The sequence below is a fragment of the Dreissena polymorpha genome, chromosome 13 (genome assembly GCF_020536995.1).
Source record: "Dreissena polymorpha isolate Duluth1 chromosome 13, UMN_Dpol_1.0, whole genome shotgun sequence".
Taxonomy (NCBI): Eukaryota; Metazoa; Mollusca; class Bivalvia; order Myida; family Dreissenidae; genus Dreissena; species Dreissena polymorpha.
The window spans coordinates 27,429,215-27,441,688 of record NC_068367.1 but is presented as its reverse complement, the minus strand read 5'-3'; the positions used below and the strand labels follow the sequence as shown (position 1 = coordinate 27,441,688).

The window sequence follows — 12,474 nt, the reverse complement described above, 5'->3', positions numbered from 1 at the left end:
TAAAGAAACAATAAAAATATAAAAAAGTAATAACGTTTATAAGCTTCTAAACATAGGTTACGTGGTCAAAATTTACCTTAAAACTTAGGATTTTTTCGTTGTTACTCCATGTTTATAAATGCATTGTTGATTGGAATTCACAGGATAAATACTTATGTGTCTTGTTCTGATAAAACTGGGCATAATACATGTGCGTAAAGTGTCGTCCCAGATTAGCCTGTGCAGTCTGCACAGGCTAATCAGGGACGACACTTTCCGCCTAAACTTGATTTTCGGTAAGGAGACTACACAGGCTAATCTGGGACAACACTTTAGGCACATAAATTAAGCCCAGTTTTCTCAGAACACGACACTAATAAATTTTATGATATCAGCGCAGGAGTTATCTTCTGTAGAACCGAAATAAACCAAGAATCACTCCTTACCCCCCCCCCCCCCCCCCAACAAAACTCGAATTTTTATTGATCTCAAAAGTGACCCTGGTGCCTTGAAATCCGGATTTCCAGATCAATTCGGAATATTACAACCCCTGGTAAGTGCTTGGAAATGGTTCTTGTGCATAACGCTTCACCTCACTGATATCTATCTACACATGAAGTTTCATGTTGAAATCTTACAGAGTTTTGAAGATATAGCCCTGAAAGTTTTTGACACACAACCTCACAGACTGACAACACCAAAACTATATCCCTAAGCCTTTGGCGGGTGATAATAAACTTTTGACTTTTAAAAGGTAAAAATACACAAATAAGATCTGTCATTAAGGCTGGTTTTGTGGTGGAAAGTTTCATGTGTATCTGTCACACAGGATTTCTGTACATAATAAATTGGAGGTTTCCAAATATATCACAGAGTTACTTAATTTTAAAACACAATTATTTTATCTTTAAATGGAAGAATAAATAACAAAAGTGGCAATTAACACAACTACAAAGAACAAAACATTTTATTTTATATTTTAATGATGATACAATTATTGCACACATTTGGTCCAATTTACTGACAATACAAATAACTAACATGAGAGCAGTGCGCAATGATTTATTGAAAGGTTACCATACAGTCATCTAGTAGTACAATAATTACTTCTTGACAATTCACCTGTATACATTCTCAATTATTGTAAAAACAAAAACATTGCCCAAAGCATTTCTAATTATTGAAGATCTTTAAGAATTACTATTTGTTAATATTTAAAAACGCATCTTCAAAAAGTAGAATTTAAAATTAAAATAATTTATACCACACAAAGGCTTATTTCAGGTCTGCTATGATTGGATTTTTTACTAGTACTGTTTTAACATAATTGTTTAATAATCATCAGTAAGTTTAAATAAATTCCATGCATTCATAATTAAAGTTGATTACGTTCATGTATACCCATATGCAATAAAACAGACACAAGCCCAGGTGGCACATGGCAACACTGAATATTTTAATCGCATGACTTCAGTTCAAAAGAATTCTTCTAAGCACGTCTCTAATAACAAAGTCTCACACATTACTTATTCCCAACTTTTCTGTTTGTTCAATTGCTGCTTGTAAATTACTGTCAAATAAATCACACCTGAAATGAAATAGAACATCAAGTTTAACATTCTAGGTACCAATGAGAAGATGACAGATCCAACTTATTAAATCAGTTAATTGATTTTAATTGTTCCAAACCAATGACACAATTATTTGCCCAAAAGCATGGAGAAACAACCTTTTTATGAAAGGGAATGCCTATTTATTTAATAAGATTTATGTTATGGTGTGAGTTCTTATGTGACTACTGATCATAGAACTGAAGAAGATGAGATCTGCTGTAACCCTTCTCATAATCACTTTGAAAACAACATTTTAAGCAGCTCAGAAAAAAACCGAATACATTTATTTTGTTTTGCCACAAGGCAAAATATGTTCCTTGGATGTGCTAATATAAAACAAACACATTGCTAGTATGTATTATGTTGTATTGAAAATTGAAAGTTTCATTTGGCTTTATCTAGTTCTACACATATGCAAAAAATGGTCAGCGCTTACCTTATGGGCATGTCAAGGGAGTAGAATGGGTTTTTCAGCGCAAAGTCTGCATAGACCTCATATATCTTCTTGAGTAAAATATCCACGGCTGCCTGTTTGGGGTCACCTATCACTATGAACTTTAGACCTGAAAAGAATGCACTTCAGATGGAGTGAGTGTGGACACAAGACAAAACAGATTAGATCTCAGAGTGGAATAGTGGATATGTTGTCCGCCTGTCAACATGAGATCCCAGGTTTAATTGCCACTCTTGGAGAGTCCTCATGACATTTTCTTGTGACATCAAGTACAACAAGTACTTATTCTACCCAAGAGATAGACTTGAGAGCCTGTCACTTAATCACATGCTTCAATGCAATTGAGCTTAAAATAATAGGTGCACGCTTAGACCTAACAGATAGACTTGAGAACCTATCACTTGATCAAATCCTTCAATGCAATTGAGCTTAAAATAATAGGTGCACACTTAGATCTAACAGATAGACTTGAGAGCCTATCACTTTGTCAAATCCTTTAATGCAATTGAGCTAACAATAATAGGTGCACACTTAGACCTAACAGCTAGACATGAAAGCCTATCACTCTGTGCAGCAAAAGATGTCATTCGAACAAATGTTCTAACCAACTTTCATGAATAGTGAACACCCTGGCGGCAACGTTTTTCAACAAAATGGATACATTTTCGTACACATCGAAAATATCATTAAAACAAATATCCAAGTTTCATGAACATTGAACAAAAAAGTGACTTAAAGCGTGTAAACATGTTTTTACCCTAGCCCTATAAGAAACAAGAGCACCGCCTTGCGGGTGCAGACCGCTCATCTATTTTCTTTTTAAAGGTGAAGGGACTCTCATTTTCAATCACAAAGGAGAGAGGGGCGGATTGAAGAGGGGTGTATAGTGTGGGCGTGTGGAATTTATTACATTATCTTCCAAAAATGGGAAAAAAAAAACGCAAAAAAAAAAATCGGGGGGGGGGGGGGGGAGTGAGGGGGGGGGGATTTTTGGGTGCGATGGTTGGAAACCGTTTAACAAAAAAAAAATTGGGGGGGATAAAGTATGAGGGTGTGGTGGTAATTTGTAAGATGATCTTAAAAAAAAAAAATAGGGGGGGGGGGATTCGGGTAGGGGGAGGGGGGTGTTGGGGGGGATTCTTGGGTGCGATGGTTGGACGGTATTTCAAACATTCAATAATAAAAATAAATATTTGTGTTTTTTAAATGTTTCAAAAAACAAATTTGGGGGGGGGGGGGTATAGTGTGAGGGTGTGGTGGTCATTTGTTTAGGGGGGGGGGAGGGGGGGGAGGGGAGGTTACAGGGGTGGAGTCTATTGTGGTATGTCAGGTAAGAGTAGTTTTGTCAAAGTATCAATCAAATCTAATCATAAATAAAGAAGTTATGGCAATTTTAGCAAAATTTAATAATTTGACCTTGAGAGTCAAGGTCATTCAAAGGTCAAGGTAAAATTCAACTTGCCAGGTACAGTAACCTCATGATAGCAAGAAAGTATTAAGTTTGAAAGCAATAGACTTGAAACTTAAGAAGTAAAGTGGATCGAAACACAAAATTTAACCACATATTCAAAGTTACTTAGTAAAAAAAGGGCCATAATCCCGTAAAAATGACAACCAGAGTTATGCAACTTGTCCTTTTACTGTACCCTTATGATAGTTTGCGAGTGTTCCAAGTATGAAAGCAATATCTATGATACTTTAGGGGTAAAGTGGACCAAAACACAAAACTTAACCAAATTTTCTAAGTATAAAAAGGGTACATAATTCTGTCCAAATGCCAGTCAGAGTTACATTACTTTGCCTGCACAGTCCCCTTATGATAGTTAATAAGTGTTGCAAGTATGAAAGCAATAGCTTTGATACTGTAAGAATAAAGTGGACCTAAACACAAAACTTAACCAAATTTTCAATTTTCTAAGTATAAAAAGGGCACATAATTCTGTCCAAATGCACGCCAGAGTTATATAACTTTGCCTCACCAGTCCCCTCATGATAGTAAGTAAGTGTACCAAGTTTGAATGCCATAGCATTGATACTTTATGAGAAAAGTGGACCTAAACGCAAAACTTAACCAAAATTTTCAATTTTCTAAGTATAAAAAGGGCACATAATTATGTCAAAATGCACGCCAGAGTTATCTAACTTTGCCTGCCCAGTCCCCTCATGATAGTTAGTTAACTTTGCCTGCCCAGTCCCCTCATGATAGTTAGTAAGTGTACCAAGTTTGAATGCAATAGCATTGATACTTTCTGAGAAAAGTGGACCTAAACGCAAAACTTAACCGGACGCTGACGCCAACGCCGACGCCAAGGTGATGACAATAGCTCATTTTTTTTTTTTTTAAATAGATGAGCTAAACATGCCCTTCCACCTGGTGGCCATGTTTTTCAACCTACTGGAACAATTTTTCAACTCATCCAAGATATAATTGGGACAATTCTTGTGACCAAGTTTCATGAAGATCAGACAATAAATGTGGCCTCTAGAGTTTTAACAAGGTTTTACTATAGAAAATAGCATATATAATGAAAAATGCACCACCCACTGGTGCCCATGTTTTACAACCAACTGTAACTATTTTTCAACTCATCTAAGATATCATTGAGACAAATCTCCTACCAAGTTTCATGATGGTCGGACAATAATGTGGCATCTAGAGTGTTAACAAGGTTCAACTATAGCCATATAAGGAAAAATGCCCCGCCCCCTGGTGTACATGTTTTTTAACCAACCTGAACCATTTTCAAACTCGTCCAAGATATAATTAGGATTAATCTTTTGACCAAGTTTCATGAAGATCAAACAATAAATGTGACCTCTATAAAACTTTACTAAAGCCAATGAGGAAAAATGCCCCGTCCCCTGGTGGCTATGGTAGAACCATAGAAGGGAATAATCTACATGTGCGTTCCGCGTCTATGACGCACAAATATCGAAATAGACGCATCGTTTTGAAATATGTGCGTCCACTTGGACGCATTGCTGAACTGTATCCATTAACGCATATGCAAATCACGATAAGTACGAACCATCTTGTGTACGAGTCAAGAGTGTAGCAATGAACGCTGAGTTTAACCGAATGAGGCTTGAAGACTCCAAGTCTTTTGATTGGCTCTAGTCGAGCCGCTGCTGTATAATACTAACCAATTAGAATTGATCTTTTAAATAGAATGTGTTATGATATTTTCTAGAGTCCCCGGATGAAAACCTGCTTTAACTTTGTGTAACTTAGTCATAAATAATACAGAAAAAATGCCTCCGAAATAAGGTGTTGAAGCTAAATCCAAAACAAACAAATCTAAACTTTAATAACGGTAGGTCAACGGCTCGCAATTCAGACGTAAACAACAATATTATCAAGCTCGCAATTCGAATGTTAACAATAATATTATCATCGATTTGAATCAATTTGAAATGTTGTAACAGGTTACATTTATGTAACAGATAATGTTAAAGCCTATTGTTGTGAAGGCAAACAATATAATGATAACCATGAATTTGTTTTTTTGGTTTCAACAAGTTTTTGAGATAATTAATTAAATTAATGCAAGTATAGTTATTGAGCTAGTGTGATTTAGACATATTTTCTTCGCTACTTGGTATCTTGCAAAATTTGTGACCCATTCTTTTTCAAGGTGGGCTCATTAATTTTGGCCTGGGACTCATTGGTCTAAAATCTGCAAGTTCAGGGACCCAAAGATAGTAAATTCTAGATTATTTGCTGCCATAGCCGGTACCATTTTCAAACTTGTCCATGGTATCATTGGGACAAATCTTCTGACTAAGTTTCATGATGATCCGAAAATAAATATGGCCTCTAGAGTGTTAACAAGGCTTTACTATAGCCATATAAGGAAAAATGCCCCACCCCCGGCGGCCATGTTTTTCAACCAACTGGAATCATTTTCGAACTCATCCAAGATATTATTGGGATGAATCTTCTTACCAAGTTTTATGAAGATCGGACAATAAGTGTTGCCCCTAGAGTTTTAACAAGGTTTTACTATAGCCATATAAGGAAAAATGCCCCCCCCCCCCCCTTGGCAGCCATGTTTTTCAAGCAAATGAAACCATTTTTGAACTCATCTAAGATATCATTGAGACCAATCTTCTGGCCAAATTTCATGAAGATTAGACTATAAATGTGGCTTCTAGAGTGTAAACAAGGTGTTACTTCAGCTATATAAATAAAAATGCCCTGCTCTGTTGGCGGCCATGTTTTTTAACCAACCAGAACCATTTTCGAACTCATCCAAGATATAATTGGGACAAATCTTCTTACCAAGTTTCATGGAAGATCGGACAATAAATGTGGCCTTTGAAATGTTAACACGGTTTTACTAAAGCCATTTATAGCCATAAAAGAAAAATGCCCCGCCCTCTGGTGGCCATCTTTTTTAAGCAACCGGAACCATTTTCGAACTTGTACAAGATCATTGGGATAAATCTTCTGACCAAGTTTCATGATGATCGGAAAATAAATGTGGCCTCTAGAGTGTTAACAAGGTTTTACAATAGCCATTTAAGGAAAAATGCCCCGCTCCCTGGCAGCCATGTTTTTTAACCGGACAAAAGGCGATCACAAAAGCTCTACATGAGCACAATGTGCTCAGGTGAGCTAAAAACACTGAAAATGTGCCACACAAGAAAAGAACTTGAACACTGACCAGTCATCGTCTGCATACAGTGAAGTTTGAATGTATCTGTTTCCATCATTTCGATACCAGAGCTACGGAGTTCTGGTGACAACTGGGAACCGATGGCAAACAAGCTGCAAAAGTGAAAGAACCAATGTATAGACTATACAAGTTCATGGCATGTTTAAAATTAATAGGCTACAAGCATTCTCTTTATAATATTTGCCTAAAATATCCTTTTGTTTTGGTATAAGCTTTTCAGACAAATATACAATTTTATAGATGATCATTCATGTTCTACAAATTCCGACAAGAGGGCAATATGCCCTAGTTCGCTAGTTTGCTCTTGTGAGATCTTGGGAACTGAACAATTCAAAGCAACTTTTGTGATGTTTACAAACATTTCTTAGAACTTGGTCGAAATTTCATAAGAATAAATATTATCAGCAAGTTTCATGATGATTGGACAAAAAGTGTGACTTCCAGAGTGTTAACAATTTTTCACTTAAGTCTTATAATTTGGTTGCCATGTTTTTAAATATACAGCAACCATTTTCAAACTTAGCAGAGATATCATTAAAACAAGTTGATTACAAGGTGGATTCTATTTCTTAAAAAAAAACACTTGACAAGGGACTGTGAGTGAAGGGACCGCAATTTGATGTTACATCCCGAATTCCAAACCTCTTTACGTTGTTGTTTCAAGGGACAAGCAATTTTCACTCTATCAGTGTAGAGGAAACAAGTAAACTCTAGGGCAAGAAAAGTATTAACTTAAGGGACATGATTTGAACAAAATTGGCATATGATCACCATATGATTTTACACGCCACATACCACCACATACCAGGCTTCTGGACCTGGAGCAGATTTAGAGAAGAATGTTAACAATTTTAACTACATAAATATATGAGAAACACTAACCACCAGGGCCAGGTCAGTTTTGACCCCAGGGGCATGATTTGAACAAACTTGGAAACAAGAAAGCCACCAGGAGGGGATAATTTTGACCCCAGGGGCATGAAAAACTTGGTAGACTAGAGAACGACAAAATGATTTATGACCAATATTCACCATACAAAGACGAGTAACATGCCAAATATGTATTACTTCTATGTGCGTTCGCATTAAGAGACGATAATTAGATATTGAAGTTGTTTTGCAATATAAGTCTATTTACATAATGCCACCTCTGGGATATCATCATTTTTTACCCGAGTGACATGCTTTGAACAAACTTAGCAGAAGACCACTTGACAATGTTACACACTAAATATTTAAACCCTGACCCTTGTTTTTACAGATAAGATTTTTATTTTTAATATATTTTTGCTCTAAAAATGCCCTAAAAATGCCATGAACCAGAACCATTTAAACAAATTTGAAACACGATCAACCAAGGATCACTCCTTTTTTCAGTGAAAGTTCAAAGAAAAACTCATTTACATGTATCATGTGAAATTAACTTACGAATGGAACATGCTTGCTAGCATGATTTTTTCATTTGTCGTCAACTTAGGTCTGCCAAACTTAAGGTTTATAGGAAAGTTTTCTTCATGGGAGAGCAGTTCCAAGATGTCCCTGCCATCCCAGTATTTACCATCAGTCTGGATTCCATTGATGGCCAGCAAGGTATGTCCCACTGAAAATCAAAAACAATCAAGAATTACACCACATTATATGAATTCTTTCAATGATTAATTAACAAGATCTTTTTATAATAAGCCTTTGAATTGCTTTTGCATAGGAACAACTTGAAATACAACTTTAGTATTTATCATAACCATTAACCAATGTATATGATAAGTAAATAACTCGATATTTTACAGAAGTTTACAAAACATGTGCCAAATAATTGTATGATTTAAATAAGGCCTTCAAGTGAAACAATAACACCACTGAAACAAAAAACATCTTGTATCTGAATGAACAATAAGCAGTATAGTATTATTGAGAAACAACAATAACACAGAAAGGGAAATTAGTTTTATTCATAGATATGATCCAAGATCTGTTTCATGTTTTCTGGGATAACATTACCTTAATTTTTAGGGGAACAATATTTACAAAACTGAAGAAGAGGGAAAACATGTCCAAGGTTAACTTGAACTTAGGAGAAAATTGCATGGGAAGGGGACTCTATAAGGTCCCGACTAAAGTAAAGAATAAAAACAGCCCTGAATGTTATTGGTAATACATACATGTGCACACTGTGCAGAAAAAAGATTTCAGTTTGAGAAATTGTATAACATAATCTTATTGCATGTTTATAGTCATAAATAAAAAAACATCAATTTTTGTACAAACACAATTTATTATTGGATTAATTTGTTTGACGTTGTTGCAATTGACGTCATGTGATTGTGACGTCATTTCCTTTATTTAATAACAAAATGTTTACTCCTGATGAAGGTCTAAATTGACCGAAACGTTGAGTGAATAGATTTTTTTAAAAAACAAAGAAGTTGTTTCTCTGTTTTATATAATTATTTATTTTACATAAGGGGGAAGTTATTACTGATCATTAGTTCTTCTTAAATGCTCTGAGCTTTTATGGTTACGTACAGCTCAGCGTTATTCCTGATTAACCCAAATTGAATGTAAAAAGAATAAGTCTCAAGTATAAAATCGAATTCAATCAACTTCTAAGGATTAGTTGATTAGACACGAGATCTATCTTGCAGGGGATTCCAGTGATAATCGATAGTGCATTTTTGAATATGGAATATTCTGCTTTTTCCATTGCAAAAACTTACACATTTTCATGAACCGTTGACGTGTTTGAAACTTTGGATGGATATCATTATTATGCAAGCACACCACGTCACGTAAATTGTTTTAATTTGCTAATAAGTGATCTATACATGATCTGTTTATTTGTGCCAGAAAATAGTTTATGTTGCTAATATTACCGATTTAAGTACAGCCCAGATTCTGGGCAGAAGACTTGACATTAAATATGACCTAACTAGTTGCAACTCCCAGCGACCCGTGGGGTTCATATCTGGGAGTTGGATTATTTCAACTACATGTATACTGATCATAAAAGAGGGTGGAGTCATTACATTGCCGTTTACAGTTGTCCAGTTTGATACTTTTACTTGTGAACATTAAACACCTTTGATTTAAATTAAGGCAGAGGCTAGCCATACAGCCACGTACGACTAGCCAATAGGCTGTATTGGCTAGTCGTATGGCTCTGTACGTAAAGCCTTTCCTATGAGGATTGTTTGTTGAAGCTCCTAAAAGTACACAAATTCTTCATCTGTTTCTGCTTCCTTTCATGTAATACGGTTTCTAATTTGATTCTTTATTAATTAGTCGACGTTCCTAATAAGTAAGGTGTGAACAACTGTTTTAATGAGTTTCGGCATAGATATCATGAAATTCAATGACAGCAGCCATCAAAGGTAGGTCTTAGAAATTGAGTTACACAAATAATTTAATTATGCTTTAGACAATTGATAAATACATGGTTTTATCATTTTATTCTTTCATGTTAATTTTCCTTTTATTTGTTTAAGTTATAACTTTTCTCATTGGGATGTCGCAATTTTCATTGACTTAAGATTATTTACTATATATTTGATGCATACATTTGATATTTGCATGTACAATGCGTATTTATATACTCAATAACTGTGATTTATATTGATTGCTGTAATTGTTGTTATGCGAAATAAATCTACATTTTTATATCTCCCTTTTTTACACCCTTTATATACTATGCACAAATCGCATTTCCAACCATGACCAAACATAAACCAGATTGCAAATTCTGTGACGACGACAACACGAGCCAGTCTAAAGGGTAGATTTCTTGGAATTTCACCACCTAAGTAGCTAAAGAAAATGCCTTTATTATTTTTTGGAAGGTTCATGTAGTGAAAAATAATTATCATCTGATCAGACTGTGTGGTCGCACAAAATTGTAAGTACATATATTAGCACGTTTTCTCATGACACATGGCAAAGATATCTGCACATAGATTACTCCTATATATATGAGGTTGATATAGATTATGTCCTGTAGATAATACCCGAAAAGGAAGTTAGACAGTATATATAGATAGATAGCAGGGGTGGCGAAATCTCAAAAAAATATACTTGTCCACGGACAACCATTTAGGAAATTTAACTTGCCCATTGCTGAACTACACTTGTCCGTTAATGTTTATATAAATTATAAACGCATTTATTGATTAATGTTAAATAATGTGGAATATATCAAAATGAGTATGATTAGCTTGTTTGTTTATAATTGTATTTCAATGGTACATTCATTATAGCAGTATATTATAAACAATATAAAGACTTTCTCAAACTTTAAATCTTGCGAAGCTAGTGTTATTAAAACATGTGCTGAACATAAGTACATTGTAATCTTAACAAATTAAACTAGTCCAATATATGTGGACCTCATCAGACTGAGGCTCCGCTACTGGTAGCAATTTGATTATACATGTATAAACTGGTAACCATTGAAAATCTGTTAGCCAAGTTTCTTGAAAAGTTCTGGTGCGTTAACTTAGATCATATTATTTATCATAATCTTTCTTAGTTTTTTGGGAGGTGGGCTGCTCAAAGCTTTGGGTTTCTGCTCCGTTGTTGAAGATTTAAAAAAAAAGGTTTCATCTTTACCATTAAAGTCGTCTTAAATAACAAGGAAGACCGTGTTTTGATTATCTTAGATTGATACTTTTTATTTCCGTCTGATTGTAAAAATAAAGAAACCAGTCTGTACACTGTCTAACAGTCGGGCCAAATGTTGAAAATGCAGCATGCTCCCCGTTTTTGCAGAATAAGGGAGATCACTGCGCAGGAAAGTGCACGTGTTTTAGCTTGATTGCTCCGCAAATAGCACTGACAATGTAATCGCGTGTCAACATTCGGTTTTGTAAAACTTAATTACGGCTTTAATAGAATGTATTTTTGTATACCTGGACTCGACTTTTAAAAAACTTGTTGTCCACAGACAACTTAATTGAAAAAAGTCAGTTGCCCAGACAAGCAAATGTACGACTCGGGCAACTCGGACATTTGATTTCGCCACCCCTGGATAGATGTTTTAATATTCGACTACATTTAGATCAATAAATAACAGGGCCGTACGACTAGCCACTGCCTTAATGTTTAGATGGATAACCTACCAGGCTGTTAACCCTTTCCTACTAAGAAGCAAAGAAAAAATGACTATCATAGTTGAAAAGCTGGTTTAAACAAGTGAGCCGTTTTTTGTTATTTGACTTATTTAATTAATTTTATTCACCGACTCACTCCCACCTTTGATGCCATCTCTTTCTCCAAATGCAACCACAATTTTTTCATCAAACACTTTAAGTACTAGTTCTAGTGGATAGCTAAATGTTTTCTCGACTTCTGGGCGCGTTATATTGTGGTCGTGCTGGTAAATTAAGCCACCAGCTTTGTTGATAATGTACACACTAAAAATTGTCATCTTGTTGACATTTTGTGGAGGTTTTGAAGAGTTTTTGTGAAGGGAGATAATGTCCGAGTGACGTCCCTTTATTTGGATTCGTCCTCCTTCGAGGGCGCTGCAATTCGCATGAGGTACCGCTTGTGCGCGTTACTTGTCGACCCTAGCTTCTTTTGCAGAAAATAAGCTCAAAGAACCGCATTTAGTGGGACAGATTCATGCCAGCGTCTGCCAAAGTAAGTAGTTTAAATGGATCGATGAGATTTTTATCACGGTTTCATTATATTTTCAACCCAACTTAATGCAAATCACTTTCGTTTGTTTGGTGAAAATGGCGGCCATTTGGTACCCGAA

At 35.4% G+C, this 12,474-nt stretch overlaps 2 protein-coding genes across 4 annotated transcripts in view; one reads left to right on the top strand and one right to left on the bottom strand.

Annotated features, from left to right (window-relative positions):
- Positions 1–928: 928 nt before the first annotated feature.
- LOC127855198 (trafficking protein particle complex subunit 4-like) lies at positions 929–12,192 on the bottom strand. Of its 2 annotated transcripts, none has more exons than XM_052390612.1 (5): positions 11,961–12,192; positions 8,154–8,325; positions 6,714–6,817; positions 2,029–2,155; positions 929–1,567 (listed from the first exon to the last, which is right to left on the bottom strand). In XM_052390612.1, the coding sequence occupies exons 1-5, from the start codon at positions 12,139–12,141 to the stop codon at positions 1,495–1,497; spliced, it is 657 nt and encodes a 218-aa protein (XP_052246572.1). In that variant the 5' UTR covers positions 12,142–12,192; the 3' UTR covers positions 929–1,494. The 2 variants fall into 2 exon arrangements, with proteins under 2 accessions (XP_052246572.1, XP_052246573.1); XM_052390613.1 differs by having other exon boundaries at positions 11,967–12,189.
- A 10-nt stretch (positions 12,193–12,202) lies between these two features.
- LOC127855197 (uncharacterized) overlaps positions 12,203–12,474 on the top strand; it is a 52,422-nt gene continuing 52,150 nt past the window's right edge. For both annotated transcript variants that reach the window (XM_052390611.1, XM_052390610.1), the window contains exon 1: positions 12,203–12,356. The gene's annotated coding sequence lies outside the window, so the exon portion shown is untranslated. The remainder of the gene's footprint in view (positions 12,357–12,474) is intronic.